Source organism: Melampsora larici-populina, assembly GCF_000204055.1.
Source record: "Melampsora larici-populina 98AG31 unplaced genomic scaffold MELLAscaffold_10, whole genome shotgun sequence".
Classification (NCBI taxonomy): domain Eukaryota; kingdom Fungi; phylum Basidiomycota; class Pucciniomycetes; order Pucciniales; family Melampsoraceae; genus Melampsora; species Melampsora laricis-populina.
This window is the reverse complement of record NW_006768774.1, coordinates 1,134,832-1,153,971: the sequence shown is the minus strand read 5'-3', so window position 1 is coordinate 1,153,971 and position 19,140 is coordinate 1,134,832. Positions and strand designations below refer to the sequence as shown.

Here is a 19,140-nt window from a genome sequence, read left to right as displayed (position 1 = left end):
TGGTGTGATGGTATTTTGTGTCGTTCATGAATGCAAGCTTGAAGGTGTCAAAACGAAAAATGTTGCTGCTGCTGATCAGATTTCGTAAGCTGATGTCATACAACATTGTAGTCCAAGAATCTAAATCTTATCAAACGAGATCTAAAAAAGAGTCAGTTAGAGTCAGTTGGCTATGTACATTTATTTCATCCCTGAACTTCATCACACCAGTCAACCCTTGACATCTCGCATCCAGATTCCAAACCCAGACTTCAACACTAAAATCAAAATCAGTCTTGTCCACTCTTACTTGATTACTGTCTTCATAAAATACTCAAAAATCTGCTACTTAAGCGCAGGCTCAGTGCTGCCTCTCAGTGCATGTCAATCTGCTCGTTCCGAGACCTGGATGCACCAATTGAGGGGTACGTCTTTTGATGACGCATGAGCTCAAAGAGTATGGCGCGCGTTGATGCGAATGCGAGATTGGTATCCATACTTGCTTTGAATTATGAGCCTACAGCGGCAGATGAGAGTGATCCCTTCGAGATTTTTTTGACAATTGACTGCAGCAGCATACTTCAGCTTGAGGGAATTCGTGATGACTAAGAGTAAGATGAACTTTAGCTCGTTCTTTAATCTTTCTTGTGCAGAATCACCCCTTCCCTCTTCAACTCGAAAGAAAGATGAGAGCTATATAAATCCTACCTTTCGCGTTGGGAATCCGGCTCCTTTTTCCATACCTACCCAAAGCAGTGCACTCTAGGCGACCGTTGCAAACGCTTAACATTCTTTTTATTCCTTCATTTCTTCTTGAGTCCAATAACCAATAATAATTTTCTCCTAAAAATCAAAATACAGTGATCATCGTCATCAACAACCCTTTGCGCTAGCCTCATTCTTTACTCGTCCCTCTTTGATTTACCTGATATATACTTCATCTCTATTCAATCCACTTCAATATGTCTTTAAAAATCTGGATTCCTGTCCTTACTCTACTTCTTAGCGAAGTCAATGTAGCCAATTGTGAAAAAAGGATCTTGTCACCTCGAACAAGTAACTTGACCTTGAGTGCTACCAGAACAAGCATGATATCCGATGTTGAAGAAGGTTTACCTATGCGTATCAGTAGTTTAGATTGTACACCAGAATTAAACGTAGGCCCCTTCACTTTTCTTCTCCTTCTGAATCCCAGCGTGCTAAAGTAATCCTTTTCCAATCACTTTCTCTTTCTTGTAGGCAAACGGTTTCAAAGCGTACCATAATCCAGAAGGTATCGATACTTGTGGTAAGCCTGGGTTTTTCTGCATTGATAATCATCTACCATACCTTTACTAACCTAACCACCTCATCTGATCTCTCTTCCTCATAGTTTGTCCACCCGGAAAAGGTTGGGCGAGGATCAAAGCAATGGCTCATTGTTTAGCTTGTCAAGATGTTCGTCTTGCTCGATTCTCTCTTTGCCTATTCACATTCCCAGATATTCAGAACTTGACGCAATCTTTGGTTTAACAGGATGACCAGCGAGTTGTCAATGGAGAATGCCAATGTCCAAATGTATGTCTTCCAGCCTCCTTTTCCATCATTAAACTCTGACTGATCCTCAGCTTCATCTGATTCTTACTCTCGCAAAGGCAAGAGGTTCATTCATCAACACGAACTTGACACCCGAAGGCCATTGTATCACACCATCTGTTCAGCCATCAGCCTTAGCACGACCAGATTCAAGAGTTCACGATCGTCGACACAATCGAAAAACTTATGCACCTACTTCTAGTTACGGATTGACTCCTAGAAAACCAGCTCCAAAACATTTACAATCATGTTGGAAAAAAGAAAATGATCATCTTTGTCTTGTTGGAAAAGAGTATGAATGTACTAATCATCAAGAATCGATCTCACATTGTGGTCGTTGTAATAATGATGTAAGTTTTTAACCTGTTCACAACATTTCGATTTTCTGACACTCAAGTTTACCATAACTTGATTTTTCTTATTTTGAAAATCAGTGTCGTAAACTTCCAAACGTTGAAGAAGTCAGTTGTGCCAAAGAAAAATGTCGAATTGGTAAGCCGATCCCATTCCACTCATTTGACACATCTTGATTTTCAGACACTAATGTTGTCAATTCATCATCCCTTTCTTTAGTCTCCTGCAAGGCTGGTTACACCCTTCAAAAAACCAAAGCCATTGGACATGAAGATCACAAATTTGAATGTTTACTCAACTAAGCTCTCTGAAGCCTTTACTTGTCAAGAAGAGGATCCTATGTTCACTTATCATTTATTGTTCTGGTTTAAACATGATGGAATGTCCTATTAGATATCATCCTATCAAAAACCTTGTGCTATAAACTTTTCTCTCTCCTGGTGCTTTGAACTCACTCTTTCAAACTTTGGAATATTTTGTTGTTCTTAATCAGAATCTCTATATATAACATATTTACCCCATCCGCGTCACAAAAATATGTTGAACTAATCATCGAAGGAAACCCCATAAATGTACCTACAGGGAGTGCTGAGAAGCAATTACAGTTTCCAAGCTTTCTCACATTTCCTACGCTACGTGTCTGTACGGATCCTTACTCCGTCGTAAGATACATTTAGCTCCTCGCCATTCTATCCAAGCAGCACCCCAAAATTTTCACTGGTGGTGGTTGTGAATTTCAAAGCTCTATATGTTGATATTTCTCCAGAACGAGCGTGAGGAAAAGAACTCGCAAGAGATTCTGCTGTGACGTAGAAATTTTGACCTGGGTAGACTGAATTGTTCGAAGTTCTCATTCAAAGTCGTTGATGACGATGAATAGTATCGATAGCCAGCACATTCCAATATCCACGGTATTTCCAAAACAAACACGAATTTTGAGTTATGATGAGTTATCCGAGTCAAATCTTATGAGAATTTTAATTCTCAAGATTTACAAGTCACCAGTGGTTTGGTGTATTTGACACTCTACCACTCAGTTTTGATTCAGTGAAAGCAAGAAACAAGTAATATTTTATTTTATTTTATTTTTTTTGCATTGCTTAAAGTGTTTTTTGAGGTAATATATATGAAACCAAGAATTTACCATCAAGATGAATCATAACTTCCTGATAGAGAATCTTAGTAATATCTCCTTGAAGCACTTGTTGTTCTACTTTAACAAATCAAACTCCCAATCTCTGCTCACTTTTACTATTAGTGAAGTTGACCTTTAAGAGAACATGATAATTGGAGCTCAGACTTCCAGGTTCTCAGTGTCCAACTCCCGAAAAAAGTAATGAAATGCGAAACTTGCTTATTACTATTACTAATACAACACACATAGATAAAATAATCATATAAGCAGTTTAAAACCCACATATACACACACACACGTCCACAGACCAAACAAAGAGAAAAAAAAGAAGGAAATCTACAGCAAAAAAAAACAACGAGCAACAATATCAACAAACACAAATTAAAAAAAATCAATCGAAGTCTATAATCGGTTTATTTACATCTTTCAAATAATAGTCTCATCTTTAAGAATAGATAGGTTTCGAATGGGAAATGATGAAAAGATAAGATTAAAAAAGACGAAAATAAAAAGTTTGAGATTCGATTGTAAGTAAAGATAAAGATAAAGATCATCATATTAACTAAGAATGTCTATCTAATCACTTGAACTGAGGAAATATAAATGGTCTGCAAATAAAGATAAAAAATGTAGTTTTGTTGAAAAACCAGAGAGAAAGGTGCCAAGGTGGTGAAATGTTCGGAACTGTGTATTTAATCATGGTGCGTGCCTTGCGTGATCGGTTTTGCACTTGTGAATATCTATGAAAAGTTCAGGCGACAGTTAACAGATACAGTAGGATGTCGAGCTGAAGTCCACACATTATGTGCTGCATCCGATGACACGTCATCATGGTGAGGGTTTGGAAGAATTGTAAAACTTGATAGAATGAGTACTAGATCTCCAAAGTTCGAAATCAGATACAAAAAAACAAAACGTACCCAAAAGACTGCGTTCACAAATAAAGAATACGCGATCTTCTCAAGTCGGCTTATTTCTTCTTCCCAATAATGTAGCTTGACCAATATTAAGTTCAAATCCACCAGCTCGCTTTCCACCACGTCCTGTATTTGCCGTGCCTCGATCTCGAGTACCAGCTTGTCCAGAGTAAAGTGCAGCCTCAGCCACTTTCCTATCAGCTCCACCCCATCCCTGGTAGTACTGTTGTGCTTGTTGTGGCTTTGTAGTCTGGCCTTTGACGGACGGTTTGGCTGTTGTCGGTGGCTCCACTTCATTTTCCTCCTCCTCCTCCTCATCTTCTTCATTAAGACCGTGCAACACACCCGCGTTTGGTCCTCCGCCCGCTCCTGCATATCTAGTTCGGCGAGCACCTTCTTCTTCCATACGATGTACAGCATAGGTCACATCAAACGCTTCTCTTAGTTGAGCCACACCAGGTGTACGCATTCCACCAACACCATGAAGGAGGGGCGAGTCTCGAGGTGCATAGTTCATATCCTTGGCTCGTTGAATATGTGGTGCCATGGTAGCTACGTCCTGCTTATTCATATGAGGTAACGGTGCCTTCTCCTAAGAAATGTACCAAGCCGAACAGATTGTAACACGATGAGCTTGACCCGATTATGTTGAAAACTCGAGACAAGTAACTGCCTGACCTTGCACCATGGATGTGCTAAAAACTCATCAATAGTATATCGTTTATCCGGGTCAACACACAAAAGGTGAGTGATGAGGTCTTTGGAGGAAGCACTAATGTCATCCCACCACGGTGATAGAAAGGTGTAATATCCACGCGCAACCTTTTCAGTCAGAACTTGAATCGACTCGTCAAAGAATGGCGGAACTATTAAACGTCGAGAATCACATCAGTCAATAAAATCACGCTACATCAGCCGACTCAAATGTCAAGCAAACACTTACATCCACACAGCAAGGTGTAGAGTACACAACCCATCGCCCACATATCAACACTTTTACTATATCTTTCATCTTTCACAATCTCGGGTGCTGTATAACCTACTGTCCCACATGGAGTAGCCGTCTCCTCGGCCCAAACGATCTTGCTCAATCCAAAATCAGCAATCTTCACTTGTCCGATTCCGCCTCCACCCACTCCTGGCAAGAATTCACCCTCGTCCTCTTTTTCCTCGTCATAAGGACGCTGCTTTGATTGTTTTGAAGGTACGATTGGGATCGACTCAAAGAGCAAGTTTTCAGGTTTGATGTCTCTGTGAACGACTCCCTTCTCCTCGTGTAGATAACGTAGACCACGTGCAACCTGCAAGATGACATGCCGAGCGAGTTCCTGTTTGAACAAAATAGGAAAGCGTTGAGTTCAATGAGAATATCATGCCTCTGCGAAAGAAAATGACCCACCTCTGAAAAATAAGTGAGCTTGACAATTTGATGAAATAATTCACCGCCTTCCATTAACTCGAGTACAAGGAAGTAATGTTCCTTTGATTCTGATATGTTTCCATTGTTGAGTCAGCTTGTGCCAGGACTAGTTTCTGAGCTTGATGATAAAAGACCACATACCTGTGAAGCTGATTAATTTGATGATACTTGGATGGTTCAGAGTCCGCATGATCGAGACTTCTTTCAAGATGTTCGCACGCTGTGTTTCAGAGAGAAAGGTTTCAGAGGGGTATCATCGAAATTTGAGGGTAGGTGGGGGGAAATCGCGGAATCCACAAATCAGGAGAAGAGTTAAAATCATTCGAGTAAAGAAAAGGAAAGTAGAGCCCAAAAGTCAGACCACTCTCTTTGTGTTTCCGTTGTGTTACAACGGTAGTGTCCCACAACGATTGAGAGCTGATTGAGGGGATAAGGAGACAAGGTGGGAAAAGATGGGAGTTGCTAGACTGATCCCTTACCTCAGTCGCACGGGGCTTCTTCTTCAAATCAGCATTCAGATGCTTGCCCTGTTACGACCGTTGATTGTATTGAGAAGGATCAAATCCCATCGAGGTTGAAGTGAGGTTTTCGATGACGATGAATAGAGATGTGAGACAGACGCAGGAAGGAAACCAGAGAGAAAAGGGATTAGAGATCAAGAAAAAACGTAAAGTGAGTATGAGGAGTCGAAAGAAGAGATGAAGGGACGGTTTGAGATGATCGATGTGCTGTACAAAGCATAAATTCCTACTGTGAAGTACCGCAAAGTACGCTGATATCTTCAATTCAAGTGAGATCGTAACATCAAGAGATATCATATACTTTCTCAAACTTTAAGATAATCAAGATTCATATGCATATATGCTGAGGATGAGGATAATGAACCAAGTGTGATTGCAATGAAATATATGCATCTTCCATGTGAAGAAGGAGGAAGAAATCGTAGGAAAGAGAACAGAAAGAAAGAAATATAAAAAGGAAGACTGACCTGATTACGATTAAGTTCGAATTTCCTAACACACTTAATGGCGACTTTTTGATTGGTTCTTCGATCGATTGCTTTATAAACATTTGAGAATGCACCACTTGATGAAGTTGAGAAAACAGATCAGTATGAAGTTGATGGATTGTGATTGAATTAGATTAGAGAGTTGACTGACTCTCCCATTTTTTCCAATAAGACAAAGTGATCAGGTAAACCTTCGTAAGTTGGCATCTTTGACTTTTCTAAACGAGCACGTTCAATGATAGCTTCTGCTTGTTCTCCATGAGAAGCAACTGCGCCACCTCCGATTGAAACAGCAGGACTGGTTGAACCGACAGTAGTAGGAGTAGATTGAGAGACGAGGTTATTGAGAACCGGAGATTTGACAGAGGCTTTGTCAGAAGTTTGGTAGGTTTGATCGATTTGATTTGATATGATTGGAGATTTAGGATCAGGCATAGAGAGAGAGGTAGAGATTAAGACGGGTGAAGAGATGATCAAAGGTTGATTGATTGTTTCGGGTGATTTGATTTTTGAAGGTGAAGTTGAAGGTGAAGTTGATGAAGATGAATCGGGTGGTGGAGGTGATTTGTGTTGTTGTTGAGGGTTGTTGTTGTTGTGATGATGATGATGATGATGACGAATGAAGTTTTTAAAATTTTCAATCACTGGCATCTTTTTGGATGGATTTGGGATTTGAACAACTTAGCAAACCTCGACTGTCAATTGATTTGGTTTATATTTTGAAGTTTTAATTTTTTAATTTTTTAAATTTCGATTCGTGCGACTTTAAAAGTTTTAATTTGTAATTTGATCCTTCAAGCAAACCTCACTTCAACACTTTAAATTCAAAAGCACTTGACGGTTAATCTTCTTTCACTTGCAATCAAAACTTGTTATTAAGAAATCCGATTTGACACCACTCGGAAGAGATCGTTCAATTTAACTGGAAGCTAAAAAGAGGATGTAGAAGCGTGGATCTTGTTGATCGATCTGGATGAGTCTTTAATAATAATTATCTATGTATGAAGATGATCGCTGATGAACTTGAAGAATTGAAAAAGGAGAAGGGAAATCGAGGAAACGATCAAAAATCACCAGAAAGTCAATCGAACAAAAACTGTGATTGGTCAACTTGACAAATCAGGACCAAAGCTCAAACCCTACCAAAGCTCATTGACCTTTTAAAATCTTTGAACCAATCGTTTTTGACGTAGGGGTCTGACCTGGTCTGACAGCTATGGATTCACACTACAAGAAACATAACATTTTCTGGGCAGAAAATTAAATTATTTGTATACAAAAATCTGGAAAGGTCAGAAACAGAGCAAAAAATGTGAAAAAATATGCATCCTGTTCCTTGGTATGAGATCTCCAATCTGCATATTTTTCCGTATTTTTGGGGTTCATATTGGTGAGTGTACTAACAATAAACCCTCATAATCACCAGATTACCACCTGTAACAGATGCTGGAATTTGGCTGATCAGTGCTGAGAGAAAGTTTTGATTACTATAAAACCCCATAACTTTGTCAATTCTGGCTCAAAACACTCGATTTTGGGTGCATTAGAAAGCTGAATTCCTGAACTACAACTTTCGTTTTGACTCAAAATGTGTAGTCCCAATGGCTGACATTCTATTCGATGATATGTGAAATTTGATTTCATTGGGGATATCTTTCTTTGCAGGCCCGCCACGTATTTGGTTCATTTATGAACTATCTTCAGGCAAATACCAGCTTTCCAATGCACTCAAAATCGAGTGTTTTGAGCCAGAATTGACGAAGTTATGGGGTTTTGTAGTAATCAAAATTTTCTCTCAGCATTAAGGGTTCTCAAAGTTGGCCCAGTTTCAAGAAAACCCAGTTGACCCGGTTGCTTTTTGGCAGTAACCTTGTGTATCGAGTTGAATTTTTTGACAGATCACAGCCAAAAAGTCAACTGGGTCAACCGGGTTTTTACAAACCGGGCCTACTTTGAGAACCCCTATTGATCAGCCAAATTCCAGCATCTGTTACAGGTGGTAATCTGGTGATTATGAGGGTTTATTGTTAGTACACTCACCAATATGAACCCCAAAAATACGGAAAAATATGCAGATTGGAGATCTCAAACCAAGGAACAGAATGCATATTTTTTCATATTTTTTGCTCTGTTTCTGACCTTTCCAGATTTTTGTATACAAATAATTTAATTTTCTGCCCAGAAAATGTTATGTTTCTTGTAGTGTCAATTTTCTCCACAAAAGCAAAAAGAGTGGTTGTCTGAGCGTACATATCAATCTCAAAATGGTCCAAAAGACGTGAAAGTTGACCTATAGATGTCAGGAGTGTGAATTTTGTTATATCCTCAATCCTCAAACACTTTTATCATCAATAGCGGTACTCAAAGTTGTGTATACTTTGCCTTGCATAGTTTTTTTGTGTTTTTTCGCAACTACAAACAACTTGGAAAAAGTATATTTCTTGATTGAAGCTCAAAGATATGTACTTTTAAGCCAAAAACATAGTTTTCCCTGGTTGTGTGAAGTTGTGAAGAAAGAAAAGAAAACTATGCACAGCAAAGTATACACAACTTTGAGTACCGTAAATCATCAAGTCAAATTTTCTGTGGGGATTGCACAGCACAGGATCATCTACCAATAATCATGATTGTTGATAAGTACCAAATAATCATCGGCTCAAAAGCCTGATTTTTAAGCAAATAAGGTCCAGGCGCATTAGCGACCACCAAATTGGCCGTTGTTGGTATTTAGAGTGATTTTAGGCTTCAAGATCAGCGCCCCAGTTCGTTCAAGAGCAACATAGTTCGAGAGAGTTTGAGTGACAGCCTGCAGGCTGTCACGCGCTGACCTCTGTAGTTCCATGACCCTTCCAAAGTGTCACTTTCAATGACACTTCGGAGGCTACTGGACCCGAGGGCATCGGATTACATCCATCGTGATCTCTTCGGCCTTTCGGTTTCGATCTCCTCACACCTTCACTCTTTCCTCTTCGTCCTCCCGCCTACACCTGGAGATTCGTTCCATGGAGCCCGAGTCCCTACTCTTCCACCCCAACGGACTCCCAATTCTTAGGTCACCTGCGTTGGCCAACTCGACGCTGATGCTCGTCTGGTGGCACCTCTACGAGATCCTCCAGTACCTGACCCACTTGGAACGACTCGGGGGCGACCCATTGCCGGACTTATCGAACCGCCGTGTGAATGTCGAGACGTGGCACCCGTATATTAGCAAGCTCACAACCAGGTTCTACCCTGACGAGATCCTGGCAATACACCACTGGGGTGGATTTCCTGAATCTATCGTCCTCTCGAACCGCGCTCGAGAAAAAGGCTCTACAGCACTGGCTATCTATATGGCTCGTTTGGCCACTCCTTCTCGCTATTTCGATTTATCTCAAGTTTTTGGCCGCGAGACATCTATCATAGGTCGCATATGCCAATGGGTTCAAGCCTGGATTTATGAAAACTGGGGGAGTCTCTTGAAATGGAGTCCGCGACGCTTTCCTCCGGAAGTACTGGAAGGGTTTGCGGCCAGTTTGGTTGAAGCGAAAGATTGCCCGATGGACAATTGCATCGGTTTTCTCGATGGTCAGTACCATCGCACTCTTTTCTAATCAAACTGAGCTGACTGGTAGCTTCACATCAGGAACGGTGTGGCAAATTGCACGATCGAAATATAATCAACGGTTGTTCTATAATGGTCATAAGAGGGTTCACAGCCTGAAATACCAGGCTGTCGTGACCCCTGAGTGAGCGTTTTGTCTCAGCCTACATGGCCTTTCCAATGATAGATTACTGATCTACGATTGATAATCACGCTGCTATTTAGTGGAATTACAGCGGATCTCACCAAGGCGTATATTGGATCTCGACACGATACGGCGATCTTGCGGTTATCGGGGCTCAGTGAAGTATTAGAAGAGCACGCCAAAGGGTTCGGTGGCCGCCAAATGATGCTTTATGGTGACCAGGGTTATCGGAACTCGACGGTCATGCTGACCCCTTACCCTGGTCTCAATCTGGGTCCCGATCAAGCGAGGTTCAATCGGGTCATGGCAAGCGTTTGGATTGCTGTAGAACACAAGTTCGGACGTCTGAGGAACATCTTCCGGATGACGCAGTATAAGGGTATGTGCTCATACCCTTGTTGATTCATGTTGGGTGATTGATTTATCAATCTGACTGGTCCTTCGCGTCTGGGAACATTCAAACAGATAATTTGAGGTTTTATGTGAATGAACTGAACAAATTTTACCATTGCGCTGTCATTATCAAAAACCTTTTGATTTGCTGTGGTCGTGGTCCACTTGGCGGGGTAGCTCCTCCTCCATCACTGGAGGCATATTTGGGGGGGGCAATAATTATGAAATGTTATTTTCGTTGTCTTTTTGTTTTTTGTTTTTTTGGCGTGCAATTTGTATACATATGTATCTGTCGTGAAGACATCGCAATTGAAAGGGTTCTGATACGTGACAAGTGAAATACAAGTAAAGTGAAGTGAAGTGAAATGCAAGCAGTTCTTGCGGAACTAATAATAGGTTACTCTGACCTGGGTGGTTACTAAGACGTTGGACTTAAGACTTTGGATTCCTCGCGTGGAAAGTCTTTATGCTCGCTTTATGCTCACTTGAACTTGATCTGTCTCGTGGGAAATGGTTATTTCACACAAGACAGGCTGGATATCACATGGGATCAATGGGCCTGCATTTACATTTGATCAAAAGCAATGATGAAGAGATGACTTATTACGCTGGGTCAACATCTTCAAGTGATTCAAGCAAGGAAGTGCTACGATGATACAAATTATGGGACAGTATTTTCATTCAGGCTCAGGCAGGAACGGGGTTTTGGCCATACGGAGATGCCAACTTTGCTTTTGTGACAATAGAGACGGAGATACACATGGAAATCATAATGAAATAAGACATTTGGCACATTGGCCTGTTTGAGTTGTGAAGACCGACGAAGGGAACGAAGGCTGTGGAGCGAGATTTGGGGTTAACCAAACGGGAGATGAATACATACACACATTGGGAGCGAGACATACCTTTGGGATATCAGCTGAAAGCGGGAGCTGGGGGCTGTCGCTCTGAGACAAGCAACTTGAGCATCGAGCCCATGTCGGCAAGCGTCCCCTGCACGCTGGCCATTGAACACTTGAGTTCGTCAACCAATTGATCCTTCTTATCCGCAAGACTGCGAGCAGCGAGGAGTTCTTCTCGTCGGATTTCGAGAGTCTTGCGGGCATTCCGAGAATCAAGGTCCAAACGAGCTTGAGATTGGGCTAACTCCCGCTCACGTTGTTCATTCATGACAGTGACTTGCTCCTGGTGTCTCTCCAGGGCCACCGCAGTGAGCTCATTAGCGCGTTCCGCGGCCTGACTACTTTTCATGGTCACATTCACGATTTGTGATGCACTCCCATCACCTTGGATTTTCCTTGTGATCCCTTCTCGCAACGCACGCAACGTCCTGGGGGTTCGCTGATGGTCGTCATCGGAGGCTTCCTCATGCTCATCTTCATCGTTCAGACCGGTGCGAGGAGGTGCCAAATGAGGACGGGACGCACAGGCGTCCCGTAGATCATTCGCTCGGGCTATCGCACTGGCCGCCGCGTCTTTCGCTGCCTTGGCCTGCTCAGCGTTTACATTCATCTCCTAGGTGAATGGCAACACCCAAAGTCAGCTTGAGGTCAGACAACCACAAAGGGATGAGGAGCTGAGGGACTTGCCTTCTCTCGTCTGACCAATTCAGTCATCATCTCCCGCAAATCCCCGTCGTCTTCCTGGGTGCCACTCGCCCTCGCCGAGGTAGCTTCAGCCCGTTTTAACCACGTCTTGAGGGTCTTGAACCTCGCCTTCAACGCTTGAGTATTTATAACGGCGGAAAGGTTGGCAAATCGTTCCGCCGTGTCGGGATTGCTCTGTGGAAGGATTCGCGATTAGAGATCCCATTGCCAAGTAATAGCTGGGTGAGTGTGAGTAGAACCAACTGACCTTGATGTGGTCAGTACATGCACGGAACCGCTCAATTGACTCCTTTTTCCCGGCGGCAAAATGGTCAAAAGATTCCAGATGGGAAAGCCAGAGAACGTCCAGGGGCCCAGGATCACCCCAGCGCATACAATTCGAGCTTGATTTGGCATCCGACTTACGATTCGTTGGGGAAGTGTCTTCGGGGGCAAGGTCTGGCGGTACGGCGGTGGTTTTTGCGGTGTTGATTGGGGAAATCAACGCAGTTGAGGTCAAAGCCGGTGTATGGACCTGCTTCGAGGCCGGGATGTTGTCCCCAGAAGAAGCATTGGAACCGGGGGACGTGAGACGTGGGAACGGGTGCCGACGTGGCGCGGGTGTCACGATGACGGCCGTCGAGAGAACCGGGGGATCCTGATGGCGCGGCCCTGAAGATCGGTGGGTGGATCCCATCGAGGGGCGATTGGCTGAGCGTTTTCCGGCCTTTAATCGAAAGTGACGAAGTGGTGGATGGTCAACGTCCTCCTCCAGCTCGTCAAGGCCGTCGTCTATCGAGTTGAGACGGGGACGTGTCAACGGTAGGGAATCACCGCGATGCTAGACAGGTGAACCTTTGCGCACGAGGCTTTGCGCGGTTGAGGCACTCGTACTTCCCGAGGCAGGCGTTGGGGTGGTTGGAGTATTTGAACTACCAGAAGAAGTGGGTTCAGCGCCCTTTCGGGCCAAAAGCAATCGCTCGACTGGGTGCAGGGATCCTGGTCAGTTTGAATTATACCTGAATTCCAAAGGGTCCATAGGTTCCAAAACCTACCTGAACTACCTGGCGTTTTTTCATCCTCATCGGAATCCACAAGTAAATGCCGAAGGCATTCATCCTCCCCTGCAGACAAGTCACTGGTGGCTTGTTTGCAGACATGCACGTTGAACCTCGCCGAGGCGTGTGCCTCGCGAGCTGGATTTGCACCGTCCCTGCACCATGGGAGAGGGTCTGAACGGTGGTCCAGACCGTTCAGCTGGCGCGCTGCATTACATACCCCATTAAACGTGACCGCGAGGCGGTCGTCACTTATTACTCGGCGAAAACGCCAGTCTTGCATGCTGTGGTAGTCGGCTTGGGACCCCCAAGGAGGATGCCCTAGGTCGTGGGAGTAGGACACCCGTCCGTCGGGCCTAAGGGGAATCAACCAACCCGAGCACCAGGTCAACTATGATCACAGACCCTCATCGAACGAGCACGGCCAAGTGACTTACGTAACGGCATTGGGCGCCCACACGCCTCCCGTAGGCAACTGACCCGGGGTGATTGCGACCGGTCTCACGTTCTCTGCCGGAGTAGGAGGGACCTGCGATGGCTATACGCACTCAAACGGGTCAGTGATGGTTTTTGGAGTTGACTTCAGAAAGATACAGACTCGATTACTGACCAGACTGAGTTGATTCCTTTGAACCGAATGGCCGCCCTGACCTCGGGGGCTTACGCCGGAGGGCTGTTGCCCACGTTGATTTGGGCGACCCAGGAGCTGATAGCGTAAGGCATGCGGTTACCGGTCAGCACAAGAATGACGGAGTCACACACCGTCCACCCAACCAAGGCCAACTTACCGGTGTTAACGGCCGGACATGCTCAGCCTGCAGCGAGCCAAACATGACCGGATTAGGCAGAGGACGTGCCTCCACTCGCGTCTGGCCACCTTCAGGAATCGTCGACCACGACGGAGGGGAGGGGTGCATGGCACGCGGGCCGGCGGTAGGTGCCTACCCGAGGTCATGAGCATCTAGACCCGGTAGGAAAAAACAAGGAGAACCGTACAAAATTCCTCACCTGTTTGGGCAAACTCTTCGAGAGGTTCAGGCCGGTAGTTGGGGACCAGTTGGCTTGGGACATGTCTGGAAATTGTGAAACCCCCATTGAAACCAAGGGTCAGCCCTCATCGTGATGCAACATGATAGCATGGGAACCTGCAAATACATACTGGCTTTCTTTTATCAAGAATTTATTAGAAACAACAATTAATTGGAGGTGGCTAAGATACTCGAAATTAGCAAACAGCGCCAAATGCAGGGTCACAACATAAGAAACATGCCCACCGAAATAGATGTAAAGATGATTATGGGACCACCAACGCATCGAGGTAGCATATACATCAGGCATATATACCAGAGAGGGGGAGGCCTGTTACCTGACCTTTCACACTTTCGTGACCGCCAAGGGTTTGACCACGCATTGGCGAATCCCATAACTTTGGGCTCTGGTTTCTCGTCACAAAGGTGCTGCGAAGGCTCAAAAAAAGAGAGAGGTGCAAGACAGTCGACTATCATATTGGATGAAGGCTGAAAATCCCTCTGGTACGTCCTTGCATAACCAGGAAAATAAAAGTTTAGAAACACGACTTTCTATTTGTTGGAAATCATTTCTGGTTATCTTACATGGAAGCAACATCAAGGAAGATGTGCATTTGATTCCGTTTGCATAGGTGTTTATGATGTTGGGACTCAATTGAACTATGGGCGGCTTGACAACAAACAACTGCCCATCATGTCAATTCGAAGGCGCAGCACGTCTCAAAGTCATAAATAAGACCCATATGAGACGTAAAACTCGAAAAATCATGAAAAAGGGGGTTACATATTGTTTATTCGTAGAATCGAGGGCCGCGAATCTGCGCCTGGACTCTAATATGTAAAGGAAAGTGTTTGGCTTTTTTGCTCAAAACACCTCAAAACATTTTTTCTCAAAAGTGGAGGTACATACATACATATACACAGCGCCCATCTACTAGGCTCTGGCAGGCCAGAGACTACCACTGCCTTCATGGGGGCTTCATGAAAACTCCAGAAAGATTTTGAGCAGACTTCAATATATTTTCAATAACACTTCCATGTAGCTTCAGATGGGCATGAGATCCAAGACAAGTAACATGATTCATTTTATGCAGGAGATGACACTAGCCAGCTCTGATATGAATGGTCCCATTTAACTTTTTTTTCTTCCACTCTCAATTTGTCACATATAGTCTGCACTTGGTCATCTCAAAATTCAAATCAATCAATCAACCAATACAATAACAGATGACAAATGACAATACTGACAAAAGAGTCATCATTTCTCTGGAATCAGTTTCTGGATCATTTGGCAATTGGTCACCTGTGCTACTCATGGTGGCCTGGGGGCCTGAATTTGCATATTTGATTTGGCCCAGGGCGGAAAAAACTTGATCAGGAGCACTGTGGGTGGCCATACTCGGCGCTGAGCTACCCCACTGGGATGCTCCCCACTCCGTCAAAACAAAAACATAACTGTACAAGTATATTGGTGCACCAATTCAATTTTGAGCCCTTTGTTTGACAAGAAGGGTGGTGGGTGGTGTAGAACTTAAAGCTGAACAAGAGCTGTACAGAGCTTAAAGAGTGATAATCTACTAATATAACTAACTAGTAGAAGTTGCCTAAGACTGCCTCTTTGAAAGAATCAACACGGGGTTTTGCTGAGTTCTTTGGGATAAGGCACCAGAGAAATTGTTTTCAATACTTAATTCAAGTATTATTCCCGTGAGTTTTTTAGGATAAAAGATATCTCAACACTGCTTTAGTGTTATTCCAATCTGAGCACAACAAAACAAACTTTTAATTACTAGCAAAGCAACAATCAATTAGATTGTTATTCCAAAGAAGACTTGTAGTCTTATCACATGTAAAGAAATCTCTCCTTTGATATAAAGGGTTATTTAGTGAACTTAGCACTGCTAAAGTAATTTAATAATGATTAAAAACACTCTAACAAAATTATAAGATGAGTAAAAAGGGGAACAAAGGCCTGTAAAATCCCTAACAATAGTATATAACACTTCCACAATCCTCAATAATGGTCAACAGCCTCCAAAAACCTTCAAAAACCGTCAAAAATTAACAAAAATCCTCCAATGTAACCATATGATGTCATGAATATTATTGTTTGTAATGATCCAAGGCGTCAAACGTAAACTCACTTGATCTTGTCTATTAAATACTCTCCTAATTCCAATGGTGATGCCGTATTTGAGGTGGAATTGAAATGCATGTTGAATTCTTGATTGGTAAGTTTAGGAGGTAATCCTGACAACGTGCAATAAAATGACATGTGCTTGTTCCATTTCTTTGACACATTCCCAGATGTATCATCGGAATACAAGGTTATTGGAACATGTCATATGACTTTTCCATTAGCTTGTGTTTGCCAAGGGTTTGGGAGATCAACTTGAAATGCTTTGTCTAAAGTATTACCTGAAAATGCAAATTCATGTTTTCAGCCCATTATTGCAATGGAATTGGACACAGTTTAATGAAATTTTACCACTGCTTTTCAACACCCCACAATCCTTCAGTAATCTACCATCATCCAACACTATCTCAGTATAACACCTCCTGAAATCCTTCACTTCAACAGTTCTGTATCTATCTGATTCAAATTCAGGTTCATCTAGCATCTGTATTAATATATCACCAGTATCTTTATCTTTTGAGCTATCTATTCTTAAACACTTTGCCATGATACCTTTCTCTTTTGGAAAGAAAAAGATTGGTGCTACAATACATCCATCTGAAAGTTGAGCCGGCTCATATATGTAGTAATGGCTATATTTATATTCAATCATCTGCACTCTAAGTTTCTTTGACAACCCAGCTCTCCACTTCCATGATTGTGATAGCCGATTCACATTACCGGTATTAGACAACTCAGGAATGCACATCAAGTGTGGCTGTACTATAGGATTAGCTAAATCCTGTAAGTAGGCATATGTAATCATTTATGGATCAATAACTCTTTCCATTGTTTAACTTAAGGAGATCAGAAAACAATAACTACTCACCTGCGCCACAATTTCTTGAATGTCCAAGCTAAAGCAAGGATTGCCAAGGGGGCTTGTATTCTGTACAACGTTGAGTCCCAATTGTTTGTGAAGATCATTACGAATTTTACAAACTGATGCCCAGTTGGGTATATTAATCCCACCTATCTTCACTATCACTCGAGTTATCTCATAGTCTTGACGGGATGTCGTCCTTCTCACTGAACCCATGAACAACAGACCCATAAGATGCTAGAGTTAGATTGCAGAGTCAGCATCATCATGTAAATCATTGTAATCAAAGCAAGTTAATTACCTCTTTCTTTTCAAAAGGATACCATTTGTTTACTTCTTCATAATCATCATTTTCCAAAGCGAGAGGTATCTCCTCTATCTCCTCATCATCATCTTCACTGTTGATGCTGTCGTGGTCGTCATCATCAGGAGGTGCAAGGAAGTTTTGCCAGTTGAAAGGTCTTATATCCTCTTTGTCAGATTTGTTTCTGTTTGGACTGGCAGCCTGATCTTGTAAAGCCTGAATCCAAGCTGTCATATCAACTCCATTGGCCTCATCAATTTTGTTTGCTGGTCCTGCATCAGGCACATGAATCTCGTCCGCAAGTGCATCCCATCCCACATTGTCTGCCACCATCCTACGATCTTCAGCAGTTAAACCGGATACTTGAATATTCCTTTGGAATCAGCTTGGCTCATTTCTTTGCGGTAGAGATTACGTGTGCTACAGAAGAGGGCCCGGGGGCCTGAGATTGCATGATTTTTTGGCCCGGGGCTGGAGATTGTGAGAAGAGCACTGAGGGTGGCCCTGACTGGCGCTTGACCTTCCACTGGGAGGTCCCCCGCTCTTAGAGAGAATGAAATGAACAACCCGTTTTGGCTAAGAAAATGAAATAAACTGTGCACCACGTAAAACTTAACCCAGTCCTGTTTGCAGGAGGGTGGTGGGCGGGAAACAAAAATTATTTAAATGACGCTAGACTGATAGATAAAGAAAATAGGAAAATAGATAAATAACAACGAGATTGAAAATAACAGTATAAGTTATTTGATTATTGATGATTTATTTTTGGAGTTTTGCTGAGTGAGGAAAAAGTAACACACTATTTGCTGAACAGGAAAGAGAGAGGGAGACTCGCAATACAAAGTGGAAGTGAGAGAAAGATCTGGACTGTCTTGTTGGTGGCACGTGTTGATACCCTAATGAGTATCACCAATACTCAACACTTTCTCCTCATCCTAAGCAATCAGCGCTCTTGCTCGACTGCTGAGCTGCTGCACGTTCATCTTGTAAGAATCAGTTTCTAATCTATGTTCAGTTCAGAAACTTGTATATATACATCATATATTGTTGTGCTTCATCTTGATTTTCATTATCATAAAATGCAATTCGCAATAAACTAATATCTATTTATATACATCTTACGTCCTGAGACAACTGTCTCTTTATTCTCATTTCATAAATCCTCCAACTAAGTGACACTTAGTAGGAATTATTCATTTCAATCACATTCCACGACCTTCTGTCTCATTAGGTTATGAGCCCAGCGCTCTAAACGCGCATCCACTACATACTACTTCCCTTTGTCGATCAAAGGCACTATTATCATCTATCGCAATCCAACTAAAACCACTTCATGACGGAAGCATCCGATTCTAAACCACCTGTCCAACAGTCTGATATCAATATGTCAGCATCGACGACTGGAACTACCTCTTTTAGCACCTCAGCCCTTGCCAATATTCCCAAACTCGAGATGGGAAACATCTATGCTTGGAAGACATCACTAAAAATATATCTAAAAATGAATGGGCTGTACGAGTTTATTGAAGAAAATTTAACCAGACCAACCAATCCTCAAGAACGTAATCGTTTCGATATGAGACAAGCCGCAACTCTGCATGCGATACGAAATACTGTCGACTCTGCAAATCGTTCTTTGATTGAATCTCTTGAAG

General features: G+C 42.8%; 4 protein-coding genes across 4 annotated transcripts; 1 reads left to right on the top strand and 3 right to left on the bottom strand.

The window, feature by feature from the left end:
• Window positions 1–941: 941 nt before the first annotated feature.
• On the top strand, window positions 942–2,210 carry MELLADRAFT_84367 (uncharacterized protein; the record flags this gene model as incomplete). Its single annotated transcript, XM_007407838.1, has 7 exons — window positions 942–1,136; window positions 1,219–1,267; window positions 1,352–1,416; window positions 1,495–1,536; window positions 1,614–1,904; window positions 1,989–2,046; window positions 2,092–2,210. 7 exons carry the CDS (start codon window positions 942–944, stop codon window positions 2,208–2,210), a joined length of 819 nt encoding a protein of 272 aa, XP_007407900.1.
• A 1,793-nt stretch (window positions 2,211–4,003) lies between these two features.
• Window positions 4,004–6,596, bottom strand: MELLADRAFT_52101 (uncharacterized protein; the record flags this gene model as incomplete). Its single annotated transcript, XM_007407725.1, has 9 exons — window positions 4,004–4,174; window positions 4,223–4,552; window positions 4,639–4,826; window positions 4,904–5,288; window positions 5,360–5,448; window positions 5,522–5,600; window positions 5,860–5,907; window positions 6,369–6,465; window positions 6,541–6,596. The coding sequence occupies 9 exons, from the start codon at window positions 6,594–6,596 to the stop codon at window positions 4,004–4,006; spliced, it is 1,443 nt and encodes a 480-aa protein (XP_007407787.1).
• A 5,713-nt stretch (window positions 6,597–12,309) lies between these two features.
• On the bottom strand, window positions 12,310–14,225 carry MELLADRAFT_104666 (uncharacterized protein; the record flags this gene model as incomplete). The annotated part of the gene is made up of 8 exons (XM_007407724.1): window positions 12,310–12,335; window positions 12,523–12,888; window positions 12,952–13,080; window positions 13,152–13,510; window positions 13,592–13,692; window positions 13,765–13,860; window positions 13,943–14,095; window positions 14,163–14,225. The coding sequence occupies 8 exons, from the start codon at window positions 14,223–14,225 to the stop codon at window positions 12,310–12,312; spliced, it is 1,293 nt and encodes a 430-aa protein (XP_007407786.1).
• Window positions 14,226–17,464: 3,239 nt separating this feature from the next.
• Window positions 17,465–17,818, bottom strand: MELLADRAFT_104665 (uncharacterized protein; the record flags this gene model as incomplete). The annotated part of the gene is made up of 1 exon (XM_007407723.1): window positions 17,465–17,818. The coding sequence occupies one exon, from the start codon at window positions 17,816–17,818 to the stop codon at window positions 17,465–17,467; it is 354 nt and encodes a 117-aa protein (XP_007407785.1).
• Between the last annotated feature and the right edge of the window lie 1,322 nt (window positions 17,819–19,140).